This window comes from Pleurodeles waltl, chromosome 5, assembly GCF_031143425.1.
Source record: "Pleurodeles waltl isolate 20211129_DDA chromosome 5, aPleWal1.hap1.20221129, whole genome shotgun sequence".
NCBI classification, from domain to species: domain Eukaryota; kingdom Metazoa; phylum Chordata; class Amphibia; order Caudata; family Salamandridae; genus Pleurodeles; species Pleurodeles waltl.
In genome coordinates this window covers 794,164,455-794,185,033 of record NC_090444.1, presented here as the reverse complement: position 1 = coordinate 794,185,033, position 20,579 = coordinate 794,164,455, and the positions used below count along the sequence as shown (strand labels likewise).

Sequence of the window (20,579 nt, the reverse complement as noted above, 5' to 3'; positions counted from 1 at the left end):
GTCATTCTGTACATGCGAATGGGGCAGCCAGGCTGCGTGAAATACAGACCTATGTAAGGCCAGGGCAGCTTTGGATTATATGATATGTTCCTGGCAGGTGGGTTTACAGTAGAGGCACTAAGGATAAAATACAGGCCTACAGCTGGGCCTCAACTACCGGCTCACAGCCTGAATTCCCGAGCTCCCTATACAACCCTGCCCTGCAGTGGGCTCTTCACTCCTGGGTCGTTGGTGGTGCACTTTATAAGGCTCATGCTGGCAGTGCACTTCACCAGCAGCATACTTATTGCCTATGTCTCCTCCTGTCTTCTCGAATACAAATCTTGGGCAGCCCGACCAGAAGGATACGGATCAGTAATTTTATGGCCTCACAGTATCACAACTTTACTGCTTTTAAATAGTCAAATTCAAGGCAAATAATCTGGTTCCAGCACAGCACCCCGCATAGTTGACGTATGTAGCCCAGATGAGGTGGTGGCCCTTGGGGCCCCATGCGCCCCACCCTTTTTTTATGCAACTAACTTTGCCCCTGGGACCTGGCCTACCAGGGGGCAAAATTAAATGCAAGAACAGGAAGCTGCGCTTGCTTTGTTTTTTAAATACTTGGCAAAATTTGTGAATATTCATGAATTTCGCAGTGAATAAAAAAAAATGCTTTTTTACCATGGTGGTTTTCCAGGGGGAGCCCTGCACCAAGGCTAAGAGGTTGAGGTATTCGTGCCCTGCCCCCTTTTGCGATTTCTTTAGGACTCGGATGAAGCAGAGTCCAAAAATGGCTGCCAATGCTTCCTTGTTGAAGTGTAGGTAGGCAATCAATTCTCTGCATGAGATCAGCAGTGATGGTGCTTCTGGATATGCTCCCTTTTGGACTTAGCTACGCCCCTTAGGTGTTCAATAAGGTGATAGCAGTGGTGTCCACTCATCTGCAGAGATCAGGGATTTCAGTCTTCCCCACCTCCGTTGAAGGTGGGGTCGCCCCAGTCTGTCGTCTCCCACCTCCAGACTACGGTGGACCTCTTGTATTCGCTGGGGTTCACTATAGATGCACCGAAGTCACACCTGAGTCTCACTCAGACGCTCCCTTTCATGTGAGCTCTTCTAGACACAGTGTAGTTTCTGGCCTATCCTCCTGAGCGGCGAGTCCAGGATCTTAACTGAAACCAATGTGTCAGCTTCAGCCCTGGATTTTGGTGAGAATGACTCTGAGGATGCTGGGCCTCATAACCTCCTGCATTCTTCTGGTGCACATGCCAGATGGCATATGCAGGCTCTACAGTGGAAACCGAAGATCGGCCAGAAACTACACAAATTTGGATTCCCTTTATTATCTTGAAAACTACTGAAGAGATTTACATCAAATACCAAAAAGCATGCTTTCCGGGCCAAACGCTACCTTTCTAACTTATCTGGTGTAATTCCATCCAGCAGTTTAGGCTGTAGGAGTGTCTAAAATCCCCATAGGATATAACATGAGAATGGCACTTTTTTGACCCCCTTTTTTTTGGCCCCGCTTGACGGAGCAACACAACAAGACCCAATTTGACAATTTTTGTTTTGGACAATTTCATGAAGATTCATCAAACAGTGCCAAAGATATTGGCAAGGCAAAAAACACTTTGTTTGTGGAAACTAGGTCCTAACTATAACTACCTACTGGTGACTGCCAGTAGGAGATATATTTATATATATATATTTGGACAAGTTACTTACCTCCGGTAACGCCTTATCTGGTAGAGACTATATGTAGCTGCAGATTCCTTAACTTTGAATTCTCCCCAAGCGTCAGACTGAATCCAGAAGATTTTTGTGAGCAGTATGTCTGTCCATTGGTGCGTAAGCGGCGTACGTTTTCACACTCTGTGGCTGTACGGCAACAGCCTCAGGAGCAGGTTCCTCCTGAAACCCCATAGCTTCATAGACTGGCAAGTTCGGAGGTGCTATAGATTCTTCATCATCTTCAGTGTCGATGAAGTTGATTCCAGCATTTAATTCACCATTCGAGGCGTTGCTACCGCTGCAGTCAGCTTTAATCAGCAATATCAGCTGAGGTAAATCCTTGAGGCTGAGCTTTTCAAACCAGTGGCAGAGGTCCTCTTGAAATCCTGTAACGTCGGAACCCCCATCTTTACGGGCATCCTGCTGTGCATTCTCATCTAATACAGCCGGTGTCAAGGTACGATAATATGTATTGTTAAGGCCCCGTGAGGAGGTCATCTTTTTGGTGAGGGGGTTGTATCTCTTCATAATGACTTGGCAATTTTCTTCAGCTGGGGCTCAGGTTTTGGCATAGGTCGCTGTTTTGCTTCACTAATGACCGAGCTGAAACACTCATGCACTGACAAAAATCTCTGGAATGCACTTCTTAGTTTAAGAAGACATTTATTATTTCACTTCGCAGGGTTCGTAAAGGAAGGCAAGCATGCTGAAAGCACACAATTAAAAATGGTTATAGCAATGAAATGAAAACATGTACCAATGATTCTCCACTGCAATATACACAGAAAATATATGTATCTATATCATAATGCAAAGCAAATAATAAATTAAGAAATATGCATCACTGTGAGGCACGGGCACACTTGCTTCATCTCCCTCCTATCAGCATTGGATCGCCAGATCCAGAAGCGATTGAGGGGAGAGAGAGAGAGAGATCAATTAGCCTCACAAGAAGGATGACACACCCTAGCGTCCTGGGCATGCCTGAGATCTGAACCACTCTCAGTCCCCAGTCCATCTGGTCTCGGCCTCTCATACTTTGAACAAACAAGAAAGGAAAATTCTAGAACCTCCCTCTCACTGCAGAAGTTTATTATTTTAAAAAATACTGATTACTTTAGGCCAGTTTTGAAAAGAACATGTCAGGGCTTGGCCACAATCCCAAGGTACCCCTGCAAAACAAGACTGTTCCCTGCCGTCTTAGTACATTCTTATCAGCCTAAGACCTTGGTGGGCAAAAACACGAAAAATAAAAACATGACCACATTGTACGTGGAAAACTATTTGCAGCTTTTAACGTGGCGGTTGCTAATGCTAAAGTAAAGTCAATAGGCAAAATGAAGCAGGTGGTCACTAATGTGACGGTGTGCTGCTAGGCTAAGTGCAACGTGGAGTCAGGGGTCAAAACATAAATATCATTACAGTCGCTTTGGAGTCTCCTTATATGAATTCTACAGTTCGAAAGGGTGTACTCCTCTACAACACATCATGGTGACCTGTATTGCTTGGTGGCTCTGATTCACTGAGGGATGACGCATAACCACAATCATGTGGCAGGACCCTGGCACGTGACTAACACATGATGACAAGATGTCACATCCCACCTACACCTACTTCAGTTCCGGGGCGAGCTCTTAGGATGCACTGAAGTCCCAGAAAGGGATGTGACGTCATTTCCGAAGGGGCAGGACAACTGTCACTTTGCAGTTTGATGAGTAAAGGTATCCCTTTATTCTACTCCCAGTGTGACTAAAATAATGTATTTCCACTCAATTCAGCTTTGAAATAGCCATACTTATTTTATTAGGGCTGCTATTTATGTTATTGATATCTGCACAATAGACGTTGCGTCTTGCAAAGTCGATTCAACAATGCCAAAGGATTAACAGTAATGCCATTTTTGTCATATCAAGTTGCATGCAAATTAGAGGGATCGCATATCTGCAGTCTGCCCAGGACCTCACAAATTATAGAACTGGCCCTAATTTGACCTACATGGCTCTACAACTGTTTACAACCCAGCAGGCACTTAAAGCAAGCAGAGGTTTTTATCTACTAGCTGTTGAAGCTGAATATGCTACTGTGAGTGCAACTTGCAACTAGCCGCCCCCTCCTCTTTCCCACAGGTGCGCCACTTTGTTCTGGTGTTATTAGTCTGCGCATAGAACAATGTGAAATCCATCTCCATGCTGGCTTTCTGTGCCCTAGAGCACTGCAACTGCAGATGCGTAAAGTTTTTAAAAACTATGCAAATTATTACAAGTGTTTCTTCGATGAAGCTCTCTCAATGCAGTAGGTGCCCAAACAGACTGCAGGCGTCACATATGTATTTTGTTTTCCATTTTCTTGTTCTATATCTTGGCAAATGGTGTATGCTTTTTTCACTATATTATTTTTTACTAAAAATCAAACTGTAGTTTTGCTCTTGGATACCATTACTGTACGCCACAGAAAATCAGATTTATAAATCCCAACATGATAGGCACCGTTCTTCAATGAAGGAAAATCATTTGTACCTGAAAACTATAGTTGCAGTTGCTAATTTTAGGTTATGACTCAGTTAGCCAGCCCAGAATTGTGTCTATTCATTGATCGCCGGGTTTGTGTGCTTAATTGTGGATGGGTGAGTGAGTGAGTAAGTGAATACAAGGTAAAGTCAGTAGGTGAATGAAAGGATGCGTTAATGAAAAAAAGTGAAGGAGCTGAATATATGATTGATTACTGAATGCGTAAATTCACAAAACAACAAAAAGGCACTTTAATTTCTCGGTTAGACATTCTGGCTTCCATTTTTAGGGCTGGTGATAGCGAGGACCTTTTGAATGTACTAAAATTATACGTATAACACCCTTATTGGGTATTTCAGCATAATTTCTTTCTCAATCCCCATTAATTTGCTACTCTGTCATTTACAATTTCCGCCCGATTCAGTCACTGGCAGACCATTGTAAGTGACAGCATTCTTCTCTTTCACAAGAATCAAATCCACAACCAAAGCCCTTCAGTGGCAGGGACTATTATGGCAATATGTGCTTCTTGAGACCACAATTTTTTCCCCACAAGTAAAGGTTTACAAAAAGTAGAGAGGCATAGAGTGCACTGGGGTACATTGCAATGGTGCAAAGTAAAGTGGCGTAGAGTGCAGGTTTGCTGCAGACATTGCAGTGGAGTAGAGGAAAGTGGTGCAGAGGAGAGTGAAGTGGTGTAGAGTGGTGCAGAGTAGAATGCAGTGGCGGCGAAGAGTGGCGGAGAGTGCAGTGGCATAGGGTAGTGGTACAGAGTACATTAGAGTGGCACAGAGAGGGGCGGTGTAGAGTAGAGTGGCATACAGGTCCATGGTGTAGAGTGCAGTGGCATTGAGTACAAAGTAGAGTAAAGTGGCACACAGTGCAGTTGTGTAGAGTGGAGTAGGGCAGAGTAGAAAGGCATAGAATACAGTACAGTAGAGTGGTGTAGATTGCAGTGGCCTATAATACAATGATGTGGCCTAAAGTGCAGTGGCATAGAATAGAGTGGTGCAGAGTAGAGTGTGGCACAGAGTAGAGCATCGTAAGGTGCAGTGGCATTAAGTAAAGTGGCATGGAGTCATGTAGAGTGGCGTGGAGTAGAGTGGCACAGAGTGCAGTGGCCTAGAGTAGAGTGGTGCAGAGTACAGGGCAGAGGCACAGAGTGATGAAGAGTAGACTGACGCAGAGTGAAGTGGCATAAAGTGCAGTGGTGTAGAGTCGACTAGAGTGCCGTAGAGAGCAGTGGTGTAGAGTGGCATAAACTGCAGAGGCATAAAGTTGGGCAAAGTAGAGGATGGAAAGTGCAGTGGAGTAGAGTGGTGCAGAGTAGAGTGCAGTGGCAGAGAGTTGAGTGCAGTGGCAGAGAGTTGAGTGCAGTGGCAGAGAGTGCAGTTGTGCAGAGTACAGGGCAGGGGTTAAATGGAAAAGAAGCATCATGGAAGAGGGATGGGTAGGAGGGGATAGGAGCTACATGGACGAAGTATAGGCAATGAACTGAAAGCACAAGCACTCATATGGAGTGATTGAACACAAAGAGAAAAAAAACTTCAAAAACGGGAGCAGCAGATGGACACAAGTACTTGGTCCGTGCTTCAGGGGAGGGCCAAATGCAAGAAGAGGACAACTGCATGCATTGGCAAACAGGGACAAAGGAAATGAGAACGATGCTAAAGCTAACAAATGGTAAGCTCAGGTGGACTTTAAGTCCACTGTATGTAAAAAAACATGTCTCACAGACACAGCTCATGCGCCGTATAATTGAAACTTAAAAAAAAAAATACATTAACCAATTCTCCATTTTCACAGTCCTTCCAATGCCATCAAATTTGCAGTACTCTTAGCTGCTCTAGCAAATGAAACCACTATTTGTATTCTTGATGCAATGCAACGTTTCAGGTGGTTTTGCATTAAATGAACATTTTCAATTCTTTAAACTGGGTGTGTTTCTCTGATCACATAGTTCTTATCTTCCTTCCTCTTATCTTCACAAGTGCACTTTCTCAATGCTCTTCAGAAGACAAATTACACAGAGGAAAGAAACCACTGCTTATAATGCATTTTGTACTGATTAAACACGTTTTTCAAACCATTAGTCTCTCAAATATTTTCTGTGAGTTGAAGCAGAGCTCTTGGTTCCATGCTAGATGTCCACCCTTACTCTGAACCATTTATTGGTGAGGAGCAAACAACTTCTGCTTAGTTTCCCAAGTCCGTGAGGCTCCAGATTAAAGGCCCTATTTACAGTCTGGCGGTCTGAGGACCGCCAAATCCAGGATGGAAGTCGGACAGCAGCACTCCTGGCGGTCCAACCACCAGATTACAACTCTGGTGGTCAGACCGCCAGGGAATTGCCGCCATTGCAGGGGACCGCCACCACTGCCAGGATCATGGATCATGGTGGGGTGGCGGCGGTCGGGCTTGTAACCAGCCATGGCGGAGTTGAACTTAGCACGCCTTGCTGATTACAAGTCCACTTTCCACCAGTCTTTTCATGGGAAAAACCCCGCCAAAAAAAGACTGGTGGAAAGCCAGTGCAGGGGCCCCCTGCCCAGCACCCTCCAAATAGGGATGCTGGACAGCCTCCATGTGCGATGACATGGAGCCGAGTCAAATGAGCCACACAGTTTCCACTGGGCTGACCGGCGGAAACCTTGGTAATGTGTCTGGTGGGTAGACTGCCAGCTCTGCGGCGGTCTCCTCAATGTGAGTCTGCCGGACGGGTTTTCCAACCGCCTGAATCTTGATCAGGTCCTAAGTTAAGAGTAAAGTACCCACTGAGGGTTCATTCATAGAAATCTGCTTAAACCTATGCTCCTATCATTGTTTTAAAATACTATGGCCCTTATAAATCAATACATTTACACATAGAGACAGAATGAGTAAAAACCTTTGATACATCTAGCCCCTTGTGTTTCTACCTAATCCTCGTTTATTTAATACTATTTCTTTTTGTTATTATACAGCCATGCTTTCAGTCTGCACTGATTAAGCTGTTTCAACTGAAACATTATTCTGACTGTTACTGCACCCTTGATGAAGGCATGTTGTCTTATATGACTCCATATGAAAACTAATCATCACATATACGTCTCAAGAAATATTAAGTCAACTGGACTGAAAAATTAAAAAAGAAATTATAACTATCTTTTAATACATTTTACATCGAAAGGACACTAATGAAGAATAGGCACACTAGCTGAACTTTACAGATTATGAAATATGGCAGATTATGGCACTTTCCATGTAATACATTTAATTTTCAAATGCTTTATCTTTTCAGTCTGACATTTTTTATATTTTGCACGTTTTTCTTTTTTTCCCCCTCGAAAACCCATGAGCTTGACTTTTGTGGCTTGTCTTTACCTTTAAAATGTATATCAAGTATTTTCTTGAAGCGTTTATATCATGCGCATCGTTGTTGAAACATAACATTATTTCAAATGAATAAGTTTACCTCATCCTAATATTAACTAGAATTTCCTTTTTCAATTGTAGTTGTTAATATGAGCAAGTTCTAGTGGCTACCAGAAAACATTATGAGATTGCTTGTTATTTGTTTTAAAACTACAGCACTTCCATGTACCTTATTCAACATTCTGCAGCAAAAGATGAAAATGTTGCTATTTAGCAGCGTTTAACGGGGCAAAGCTGAATTAAAGCATGTGAACATTGTGTTTACTGAAGGCAAATATGCGCTTACAAAATACACAATTTCGACTTGAAAACTATAGTCGAACCATGGAGCACATTGGCCACATGGAAAATAAATATTTGTTAAAAGCGAATGCCTGCATATTAATACAATTGTGTCTTTTAATATTTATGTTTACGTGTTGTTTTACTGGTGTCTCCCATGTGGTGTTTGGCTGCAATTTACACTGTTTAGGTGTGATTCACTCCACAATGTTTTATAGCATCTGATAAAATCGCTGCTGTCTGCAGAGCAAGCCGGCCAGCCTGTCATTTACACTCTTTCATCTTGGTGATGCTGCCCTTTCACGGACATATGCTATTGTTTCTTCTCTGTGTTTTTGTTTTTCACGTTAAACTTTCATCTCCCCAGCAGACCTTTTTACGTTACTGTGCAGAAATTTCACAGTGTTTACGAGTAAAGAGTGATTCAGGTTCTTGTGTTCAAAAATGTTTTCTACAGCATGATAACATCTTGCTGTTTAAACTTCCAGCCTGGCAGCTTGTTTATAGTTTGAAGGACTTTTTCACATGTTACAGTTTGCATTTCTAATATATTTCCCACAGTAAATCAGTGAGGGGAAAAATTACTGATAGCATTTTAACAAACATTCTCTGTGCCCTGCATCAGAACACACCAGATCAAATTAAGAACTGCAAACATAATAAGTGTACCTCATTTAGATCCAGCTGTTAGTCTACACAGAAGGCTGATTTATTTTTCCTTGATCGAGAAGTTATAAACTTGTTTTTAGCTTAAGAGACCCACAAATTGCCTTGTTAGCATACACGAAAAGTATGTTTTTTCTAGGTTTAGCTGTCACTTTACACCGCACGCTAATAACTGCTGCATATACTTTTACGAGTATTGATTACTACAGCAGGCTAATTTGAAATTGCAAAGAAGCACATTTTCCGTTGTTTGTGCTGCGCTTTTGTTTTGGTTTTGTAATGACTTTCCCAAGTGTCTCTTTCGGTCATACTAAATGCAGCGCGCTGTAAGTGAGAGATGAAGCTTGGAATTATTATAAGGCAGTGCAGAGGGTTAATGTGGCTGCTGCAAAGAACATGTTGTAGACAGATCACAGACTGCATTCAATCTTCAAATGTTAAAATAACTCTGGTGAATAATGTTATTTCTGGAAGCGAGAACATGCTTTTCACTGGTGGAAGCTTGGACTAATTATAAGGTAGCGCAGAAGGTTACTGTGCCTGCTGCAAGGAACATGAACTAGGCAGATCAGAACTAGCAACTAATGTAGCAAGCTCACACGAAAGGCAATATTTACGGGCTGCTGGCAAGCAGTGGAAACTTCAATGGAAGGACTGATGGGGAATGTTTTTGTTAAAGTTCTTTTCCCCTTCTAAGGTGTTTCTGAAAGTGACTGAAACCAGAGGTCGGCTCAGCATCTTCGCTCTTGATAGCTGGGGAGGATTTTGGTTTGTGCACCGTTTCTCAGCAGTACTATAATACCCCCCATAGTGAAAAACAAACATGAGCAGCTCAGAATGAAATATTCCAAAAACACAGGCTGATAGGCTTGTGCCCTTAAAACTGAGGCTGTTGTAAGAGGAAGAAAGAGCATAAATGAGAATTAAGTACAACACACACCAAAGATATGATCAGTAAACAACTAATAAAAAAATGAAAGTAATACAGTTTCACATAAGTGAACTGACGGCTGCCATGAGCATCAGCGTGAAGAGACACAAATGGAAAAAGAAGCTCACTCACAGTCAAAAATATTGTCAAAAGTCCAATTAGCCATGTAACAGGAGCGGTGGCCAAGGATGTAAGAAAAGCGCCCTAAGGAGGGACAAACAAAGCATTTACCAACGAAAAGAAAGGATTTTTGAACGGCAAACCCATTAACGAGTGATAGTGATGGGCGTGCAGTGGGTGTGGTTAAAAGCCCAGATATATACCAACACGTCAGAAAAGCAGCGCTTGCGCGCTGCTATGCTCAACCTAAAAATTGATTATTAATAGGGGTGGACGAAACACAACCCTTGATAGGGAGAATCCTCAAAGTCACTAAATTAACCTGGTAGCTATGGTACAATCTTAACTTAAGGCAATATATAAAGTATATATGCAGCACCACAACAGCAATAAAGTCAAAAAGCAAAACAAAAAAAATCCCAAACCGAACTAAGAAAATAAAATAAAATGGAATAAACAAAATTACACAAAAATGACAAAAGTCCAATAAGAGGAACCAGATGTAGGATTTGTTAAAGTTTATAATAGAAATGGTGCAAAAAAGCACAAGGTGACAATGATAGTCAATGGTCGGCGGTGGACCAGGACCTAGGCACAACTTGGCGCTGACCATGATGGATACACCAACTTAGTTCAGCCTGGTCAAAGATTTTACGTTCTGACTTAAGTCCTTTAAGTCCCATTCCCCCAAAGCAGTACACTTCTACAGCTTATACACTCAAAAGGTGTCAGGCAAAGGCCAACAGAAGGCCCCAGTGATGTCCAGCTGCCACAAACTTAAAGCTTGCAAAAATATAGAGTCTGGCAAAAGATGAAAAATACGGGCTGACCACACAGGTAAGGCAGACTTCCTACAATTATTGATCACCAACACTGTACGGCATCTAGCTCGAAAGCGTGAACCATGCAAAAGGCACCACTGAGCTCAAATATAATCTGGATTGCCTCCTTCAGCTAGATGAAGAGACTGGAAAGTCAGTCCTCCTACCCTCACACACAAGAAACTGCTTGAACGGAATGAATCCATGCAAGATCAATGAAAAATGTGTTTTTGAAGATAAATGAAGCGCACAGACATTCCGCAAAATAAGGCCCTACAGAAAACACACACTGACATTTAGCCATTCTTTTAAAAAAATGTGTAAATAACAATATATAATATTTGTCCCTAAAAAAACTGACAATTAATATAGCACTGAATCACAGGGTGGAATGCATAATTAAAAGGCATGATGCAGTTTTTTGTTGAACAAATACACGAAAATAGAGCAATGCACGTTCTTAATAAGGTAATTGTTTCCAAGAGCGATTTAAACAACCATTTAATAACATTCCTTGAATTGGCAGTATACTACAATCTAGAGACAAACCTACCTGTTCCGACAAAGGGGTCATACACCACATGATTCTCTTTCACCTTTGCATGATTTGACATAATAAAAGCAAGGCATGCGTCCATGCTCGTGTTTCCAATAAAGTGCCTCCTTTTAACACTGTAAGAATTAATGAGCTCCCGCTGTCCGTTGGCGATCTATATGACAGGGAATTCAAATAGGAAAAGTCATTTTTTCTGACAAAACAAGTAAATGGCAAAGGAGTGAAACGACATTGCTTAAGAATAAATTACTAAACCTTTATTTTTGTTTCATGTCATTTATGAGGAAAAGTCAGTGCCATCCAAATGCCAGGTGATTACAAAATGTTTTCCAGTCCTGAGCTTTCCATGTACAAATCACTACTTAGAGCTGTAAAACTACAACAGTTTCAACTCAAAGAAGACTAGAACAATGCACATATGTCCTAAATTAAGAATTAGGACAGAAGACAATTTATCATCGTTACATGGAGTTATACAGTAACCGTACTTTCAACACATTCAAAATAGTAACGCCAAAGATAAGTCCTCATCTTCACAAAGGCCATGGCTAACCAAACACGCTCAAGCTCAATGACAGAGAAAAATGAACCTATGCGAGCACAAGCTATCAATACACTAAGAGCACTGTGCGTTGGATGAAAATAAAATGTCTCTAGATAACTGCCTCAGCCAAAAGTGAGAAAATTGCTTACGTCACTTATTATATCAATTACTGCGATATTCTATCGCACCATAGTCATTTGCTCCAATATACCATGAGCAATTCGTTTTTTAAAGGATATAAAGATTTAGTAGAATCCCTCAATCTCAAGTCAAAGCATATTCTATTTCACTTTATAAATCCTATTTCATGGGGTATGCGATTTTAGTATGTAGTAATCAAGCTACTCAGGATTGAAACGTGTTAGAAGACATTATTTTTATTAAACACAATGGGACGCATTTCTCTAGGTTTCATCCACTATCCACAATGGCTCATTCATCTTGAAATGTCACAGTCATTTGCTATTTTCTTCAGCTTTCGACTGGAAGTCCAGCCTCTAGACATTACTTTGATCAAGGAAAACCTCAGTACTTAGTACCAAAAATAAACACTAAAACAAAGCCATATGTATTATGTAATATATCAAAATATTGAGTAAGAGAAATAATACTTTTGAAAGCAATGTCTGAAAGGTATACTAGAGTATGTCCTCACCCATCGACCAAAGAAGACATCCAGTGGCTGGTCTGGAATATTATTGGGGTCAAGGCCGTAGTCTTCCAGAAGAAAGAAGATGTGGTCTGCATTCTTCAAATTTACTTTCCCCTTCAGTGAAAGGAATGCTAAATCCTGTTTTTGATCAAAGAAGATCAACAAACATTTCGAACCGTTAAAGAACACATAACTGAATGTAATATCAATAATAAACACAAAGTAATCTATTGGTGTATAACAAAAAAAGTATATACATTTGATATTTCTTTGGCCAATGGAATTTAAGTCTTGGGCTTATTTTGTGACTCAAAGAGCACAATGCTACCCTCAACCATAGACCTTCATGAGTTGGCCTTCTTAAAAACTCTTAATCTGTTTAACCATGGCCAATGACACTGAGTCACATGGTGTAGGTTGCAAAGTGGGGCCTAGCAGGATGTGTCAAGTTAGCTAATACACAAAAAGAGTAAGAGAGAAGCTAAAGCAGTTTTGCCTATAGAAAGACAACTACTAGAAAGCCCCCTGTGAGAGAATAGAACATTATTCCATCACAACAATGGAGAAAGTTAGGATGAAGGATGAAAGAGGAATCTTACTGTACCTTCCCCAGTGTCGGGCTCCACATTAGGCCTACTAAAGAATGAATGAAGCAAAGAACACAGACAACAGTACAAATCCACACCATTAACATGTTGGTGGCAGGAATCTGAACCTGGCCGGCATCAGCTCTGGGCAGCATCAGATCATGTAATATTATTATATACAAATGTCTATCGGGGTGTAGAATTCCTACAGCCCAGATGCCCAGGACATTTTGTTTGGGGTCAGGGCAACAGGTGCTCATATTTATTTTGTCCTTGGGGCAGGTAGGCCCAACTCCCTGCAGCTCAAGCCCTTTGTCTACCAGTTTACAGTACCCAATTATGGATCAGGGAAGGGCCTTACGTACAGTAAAGGTAACATTTATCTCCTTATGTTAATTCTGTTCGAACTAGTTTTTATGGTTCATTAATGCAAAACCTTTATTATCAGGGTGAGTCGGCTAAGGAAATGCTGGACTGCACCATTGATTGTAGTTCCAGTATAAAAATGTGTACACACGTTTGCAAAGTTTAACAATATGAGGCTCCGCCTAGTGCTCCCAGAGTGCTCTCTAATTAGATGGAGATATTTGCAGAAGCTTAAAGGAAAAATTGAGGATTATTTGCTTTCAAAATCAAAACGTTCATTAAAAACAAATTCAACTAGGAAAAAAAAGTGTTGCTAAACCACTGTGAAATTTTAGGTATCATTTCTTTGAAGTATCATTTTGTAAAATGTGTTGATGCATGCTAGTATTTCCACAAATATATCCATAATGGAAAAATCAGCGTAATGTGTTTTAACAAAATTATGGGAAACATGAAAATAAAAAAGCATGGCAAAGCCAGTATGTTCGACCTTTGTCGTCGGCCTTTTGGTTTTGTTGATGCATGTCTTGTTTGGACATGGTTTTTGAAAAAACTTTATTGTTGTGGGAGCTGCCGGGCCCTCACTATTATAAAAAACACTGGCAAAAAGCAAAAATATTTTTGGTCTCAGAAAGCACACATTGCCACACCAGTTCCTGGCATTGAACACAACTAATTTGCTCCTTGTGAAACAGCACAATGTTCTCACTCATAGTGAAGACAGTCAATAGAAAGATAGTGAGAGACAGAATTGTAATAAAAACAAAAAGGTCTTGGTTAATGCCAGACCTAATTAGGGGCCCCATTCTTAAAGGACATCCCAAAAGTGGATCCATGGTATTTATTCTTGCATGAGTGTAGATTTACGACTCATGAATTACCAAGAATTTACAGAAGTAGGCAAGGAAATCGGACTTCTAGAACATATTTGTGAACTGCATTTTAGCTCGAGCAAATGTGTATGTGTAGATTTGCTCATGTGAAAATCTGTTGAGCAAGTACAAGTTCACATTCCCTCCAATCACTTTTTTCCCCAACTGTTAGGAATACATTTCCAAGCTTTCTCAGTATGGGAAAAGATTAGAGAAGAGCTGGCAAAAACCCCTAAAACATGCAAGTTTGTCGGTTTGCACAGACTCATTAGGTCTACATTAGGAATACAAGCGTTCTTAGTATAGGAAAAGAATAGAGAAGAGCTGGCAAAAATCCCCTAAAACATGCAAGTATGTACGTTTGCACAGACTTAAAAAGGCATTCCAACCCTAAACTACTGCTTAATGCTACTTACAGCCCCAGCATGTACATCTGTGGAAAGGTGGCAAAATAAGGGATTTGCTGGTATACATACCCTACTATAGTATGAGCCCTGGCATAATCAGAGAGACTATTATCAGAACCCTTATACAATGAGATTGTTGCCATTATTTGTCTCCTCACTACCTGGCACCAAAAGGACAAGTGGATTTATGAAGCAACCTGTCCCATGGACAAGTAGATATTTTATTAAATTACACACCCTCGACAATCCTTGAACGATGTAGGTTCACAACAGGCAGCTACCCAGAAACTTTGGAAATTAAGAAGGAAAGGAAGGAAAAAGGTTCTGTCAGGGTGCCCCACACCAAGACTCTACTCAAGTAGTATTAAAAAGCTGTTGTGGTATCTCTAGGCCCAAAAGACCACCACATCAAACAATATGACCAGAGGAGCAGAACAAGACAAAATACTCCAAACCTTTTATAGGCCAGGCTGTTTTGATCTTCATTTGAAAACATCCTCAGATGCAGAGCAGCCGCTGTCATCTCAAAGGAATAGATTTAATAGGCACAAGAGCACAGCAGTGGTCCTCCTGGGCATGATCAGACCTACCCAGAGTGTCTATTCCCTTAAAGCAAAAGCCAGTTTCTTCAATAGTAGAGCTTAGGAACACCACAGAGGCCCATGCTCCCTCAGTCCCAACCCTCTCGGGAAAACTATTTACACAAGTCTATGCTAACCAGCAGAGGAGAAAGACACCACACCAACAGAAGCCATAAAACAGACTGAATTTAGGGTTGGGCTGGTTTTATCACATCAAAAGGCTCTACAGGAGGGCATGGTGAGGAGTGAATGCATGTAGTATTCGTACAGTGCAAACCTAGACAAAGGCAGCAAAGAGCTATAATGAGTCCCACTGCCCACACAAATTCCCACACAGGCCAGCAGTCATAGCGAGCACATATAAACCAATATGGTAATAGGCTTCAAATGAGAAATTCAACAAAGACAAACAAATCAAAAACACTTACTTCTATTTTTGTAATCTTTTCACTCTGGGTCAGTGTTTTGTTAAACGTATGTATGTTTATTTTGTATGTAGAATCAGGTTGGACATATGGTGCCTAGAGGAAAAGAAAAAAACATTTTTTTATATAGATTGAAAATCATACTTAATGTCACTAAGAATAAGAATGGCAACATGACACATTAACTGCTATTGCTACATAGTCACTGAAAAGGGTACATTATCTACATATATAGAAAGTATAGCTAAATGTTATAAGCATTTGTGCATTTACTCTCACAATTTCACTCACACAATTTCTGTTAGGATACCATAGTTATGAGAGTAAGTGTAATGGTTGATAATTTGGGATGCAAAATGTTGATTGTGGTCATATATACATCACTGTCCAGTATCACTAAAATTAAATACAACTATTCTAGATTTTGCATATATTGTGATTGCTTGATGCATCAGTCAGCAATTAGCAATGCTCCTGCCCACAGTGTGTAAGAAGACTCTAAAGATTATCAACAATCCTAAATTCACTGATAGATATTGTTTTGGCATGTAATACCTACAGGTCAAGATCTGTGAGGCCTAATGTATTTTTTTTATTTATTTGACAAAAGTGGCATGGTCTTGTGGCTAAGGAGAGGACTGTGAAACCACATAAGAAACTAGTCATCAGGCGTCCAGTTCTCCAGTGTTGGAAGCTCAGAAGTTAGTTTTCACAAACTGTATGATGATCTTCTGGGAGATAAAAGATAGAGAATTAAAAGATCTTCTGAAATGTAATATCTCTGCTAGTTTGAGTGTTATAGGGATGAAAGAACTTGATACAGTTTTGCTTACTTGGGATTTAGGGATTCACACTTGCAACAGACAATGAAAAGCTTCCATGCAATATTGTACACTTTAGTCACAGAAAGGAAGCAAATCTGCTCCAGGACTATTAGTGTCAGGGAATATAACTTCAACTTGGCCTTCCACAGAACCACAAGAGTGAAGAGAAACAATGGAATGAGGTAAGGAAAGATCTTCATTCATGTCATCAACAAGGCATTGCCCATCAAGCCCTGTTGCTAGAATCTGCTGGTATATGTTTAAATTTTTATTTTATTTTAAATAGTGGGGAAAAAATAATTAGGTTGGGGTGATTTTGCTTCTTAAAGATTTGATGAAACTGATCTTGGAGAAGATCCCACTTATGGCAGTTCCGTACTAGCTATGTCTACTCTGAAAAGACGTGAAACCTTGTATCTCCTGCTTGGCAATGTAAAGCAATTGTGTAGTTGTTTCCTATGAAGATGGTTTAATTTGACAGTCACCACATAAATGCCTGCACATCTAAAGATATGGTATATAGTGCCAGAAAACTGAAACAGACTGATTTTTTCCTCCAACCACAGCCACTTTGTGGAAAGGTCCTGCACACTAACTTCCGATCCCTCCACAGAGACATCCATCATTATGAGGAGTCTACCTTACATTGGCTGCAATGGAAGTACTGTTTTTAGATTTTCTGGGAATCTTCACCATTGTAGAGCTTGTTTGAAGCAACTGGTAATTTTGGTGATGCCATCCCATGATCCTGTTAGTTGTTGCCACTGCTGATCTAGTTCTTGCCGAATTGGTCTAATTTGTAAGTGGCAGAATGGAATGAGCGCTAACTAAAGTAGTAACTGGTACCTTCTAACAAGTACACTGATGCCCTTTCAAAACTTTGCAATCATGGTCTGCAGTTCTGAAATCTATTTTGCTGATAAGAATGCCTTCTCTAATTGTAATACTATAATTGCTGCCAGAAATTACACCCATGTAGTGAGCAGATGGATGATTTGTCCTATTTGAGGTTCAAGCCACAGCACTCGAATGGGTTGATGCAGGCCACTGTGGAGGCCTGGCTTTTCTAAGCAGAGAATGATTTCTCCAGTGTTGGAAAATGGGTTATTGGTAGGGCAGGTAGGTACCTACACCTAGCAACAAGCCACAAACCTCCACATAAGTACAGTTAGGTCTCAGTAAATTAATCCCAGCTCTACCCTTGGTAGCTTGGCATCGAGCGTCAAGGCTTAACTTAGGAGACAAAGTGTAAAGCATTCAAATATCACAAAACAGTAATTAAATAAAACACAGGAAACAGTTTAAAAATCCAAAACCAATTTATAAAAATAGCTTATATTTTTATCTTTAAAATGACACAAAAACGATTAAAATCGGTTCAGGGGAACCGGAGATATGAATTTTTAAAGTATTATTATTTTCTAGCGCTTAGAAACAAAAAGCGCCAATCGGGTCATCTGGTTGCACCAGGACCGGGGCAAAGTCAAACTTTCAGGCCGACCGCGATGGAGCCCTGCTCGGCTACAAGTCGCGGGAGGCCTCGGTTAAAAAGTTACCTTCTGACTTAGTCTCTTTTTTTGATGTTTTTCTTCCCCGGGACGAACCTGCCAGTTGGATCCGACCTCCTGGAGCCCTTGTCCGGATACGCGAAGTCGGTTTCCTCGGTGGTGATTTTTACCTTCGGACTTAGTCGTTTTTTCGAGATGAAAATCCTTCGACCGGGGTAAACCTGGATCTTGATCCGACGTCCGTGGAGCCCTTCTCGGATACGATGGCTGGAAGGTCCCGGTCAACTTTTTACGTTCGGACTTAGTCTCTTTTTTGGATGTTTTTCTTTACCGGGACGAACCACGAAGTCAGGCCGGGTCGCGGTTGAGGCAAGCCGGCTAGAATTTCCGCGTCGGGTCGGTCACTTTATGGAGCTTTTTTTTAAAAAATTCTCCAATCTTTTCCAAACTTCTGGGGCTTCACCCAGATGTTCTTTTAAGGTTCTTTTGGGGTCCACAGCTCACCCCAAGGGTCCAGAAGTTCTGTGATGGTCCTTGGGAAGTGCGGACTTCAACTCCCAGAATGCACCTGGCGCAAACTCCTTTTTGGCCACTGGACAGTGGTCAGCTGGTCACTTTTTCAGGAGTTGGTGCAGGGGACTCTGGATAGCAATTTTTCACCTGTAGCAAACAGGGAGTCCCTCCTTGAACCAGTGGAAGCCAGGCAAAGTCCTTCTTGTGGTGAAGCCCAAGTGTGCAGCTGGTGCAGTCTTTCTGAGTGCAGGGTCCAGGTGCAGGCCAGGGGTCCAGCAGGGCAGTCCTTCTTCTCCTTGTAGTTCCTTCTTCTTGAAATTTGGTGGGGATCTGAGGCGTGGGTGCAGGTCTGCCAGTTTTATCCTTGCTCCTGGGTGAAAAGCAGGGGGGCCCTGGTTCTCCAATCAGGGACAGGGTCGTCCCCCTGTGATGACCACTTCCTGGGAAGTGTGGCAAAAATCCATCCCAGAAGGCAACAGTCTCTAAAAATCCAAAATGGATGAATCTGATTTTTGGAGGAGAGATCTGGCTGAGCCCACCCACTGGTGTGGCTAAAAATCATAAACACACCCCTCTCCTGCCCTCTCCTAATCTAATCAAGGGGGCACCTAGCTGTCTGGGGTTGCAGGATGTGGGGGTGTTGCTGGGTGCTCCAGATGTCCTTCTCTGCCTTTGAAGACCAGTTTGGCAGCCCTCCCCCTTCCTGCCTCACCATCTGCTGAGGGGAGATTCTCTCCCCCAAGCACATTCCTTTGTGTGAAGCCAGGCCACTTCACACCTCATTAAAGTAGCCTGGCAGAAGCTGCTGCAGGCTGGCCAATCAGAGCACAGCAGCAAAAACAATGCAGAGCTGAAATTGGCAACTTTTTAGGTAAAGTCTAAACTTTTTACCTGAACTGGTTATATTAAATCCAACAACTGGAAGTTGTGGGATTTATTATAACAATCAATTTGATACCAAATTCTTGGTATGTAACATTTAAGGAGACTTTAAAATGTAAAATAAAGTCTGCCCCTTCTAGCCTATGAAGGCCATTTACTTCAATGAGGGAAAAACGAATTTGGCTGTTTTTACCTCACCAGGGCTTATAAATCTATTTTTATAAAGTCCCTGCTTATAGTTACATGGCACCCAGCCGTAGGGGCACATAGGGCACACCTTAGGGGTGACTTATATGTAAAAATAAGGTAGTTTAAGACTTTGGAAGTACCTTTAATTCCAAAGTCGAATTTGCATATAACTTTAATTTAAAAGCAGCCATCAAGGCAGGCTTGCTTTTAAAATGACACTGGGCACCTCAGCAATGCACCTAGGTGTGCACCACCTATGCTGTGGTCCCTAAACCTACATGCCCTACCATATACTAGGGACTTATAGGTAGGTTAACTTAGCCAATTATAATTAGCCTAATTTGCATATCCATTTTACACAGAGCACTGGCCCTGGGACTGGTAAGCAGTACCCAGGGCACAGCCAAGAGTCAGTAACCACCAGTACCTATCCAGAAAGAGTGGGGGTGATCAGGCAAAAAAAAGGACTTTCCTACATCCGGCCAATCATCAAGATATGGAAAGACAGGCTTCACTGGTGTGAGTCACTTGGTGAAGATCCATTAAAGAGATTCAGGTGAAATAGGAATTGGTAGTGCTGGATCACCACTGAGAACCACAAGTATTGTCTGTGGTGTGGGTAAATGGGAATATGAAAATAGATATCCTGTTGACCAAAGGAGGTGAGAAACTCTCCTTCCTGCTGCAACAGGAGAACGTCTTGAAGGGTGACCTTCTGAAAGGACTGTTCCTCAAGGAACCAGTTGAGATCCTGGTGCAGGATCACTCCCTATCCTCTCTGTCTTCTTCCTCGCCAGAAGATCTCTTTGGGCCTAAGAAACTCTTTCAATCAACCCTTGAGAAAATCGAGAGAAAAAATCTGCTGGGGTTCTTGAAGGAGCAGAAGATGTTCCTTCATAGGTGCATGACGAGGTGGATATGTAGGAACTTTAGGGTGTGTCCTGACTCCACAATTAGGAACACTGAGTGGCCAGCTGTGATTATGTTCCATTCTACTGCACACATCAGGAAGGAAAAAGGGGGAAATGGGAAAGAGGAAAGGGGAAAAGGGAAAGGAGGCATTGGTACGCTTGTGCACTTTTGACCCCGGTAATGAAGGGTGCCTAGGGAAAAAAGTGGGGTCTCTGTCTCTTTTGAAACTTTTCAGAGGATCATTAACAAGAATACTCAAGAGATCATGCCCATCAAAGGGCGTGTCAAGTACTGTTGCCTGCAC

At 41.7% G+C, this 20,579-nt stretch overlaps 1 protein-coding gene across 3 annotated transcripts in view; it reads right to left on the bottom strand.

Moving 5' to 3' along the window:
* The window catches only part of TRMT11 (tRNA methyltransferase 11 homolog), a 255,548-nt gene that overhangs the window by 179,099 nt on the left and 55,870 nt on the right, over positions 1-20,579 (bottom strand). For all 3 annotated transcript variants that reach the window (XM_069234817.1, XM_069234818.1, XM_069234819.1), the window contains exons 5-7: positions 15,451-15,543; positions 12,213-12,347; positions 11,011-11,167 (exon numbers count right to left, since the gene is read on the bottom strand). In XM_069234817.1, coding sequence (XP_069090918.1) covers positions 11,011-11,167; positions 12,213-12,347; positions 15,451-15,543 — 385 coding nt within the window. The remainder of the gene's footprint in view (positions 1-11,010; positions 11,168-12,212; positions 12,348-15,450; positions 15,544-20,579) is intronic.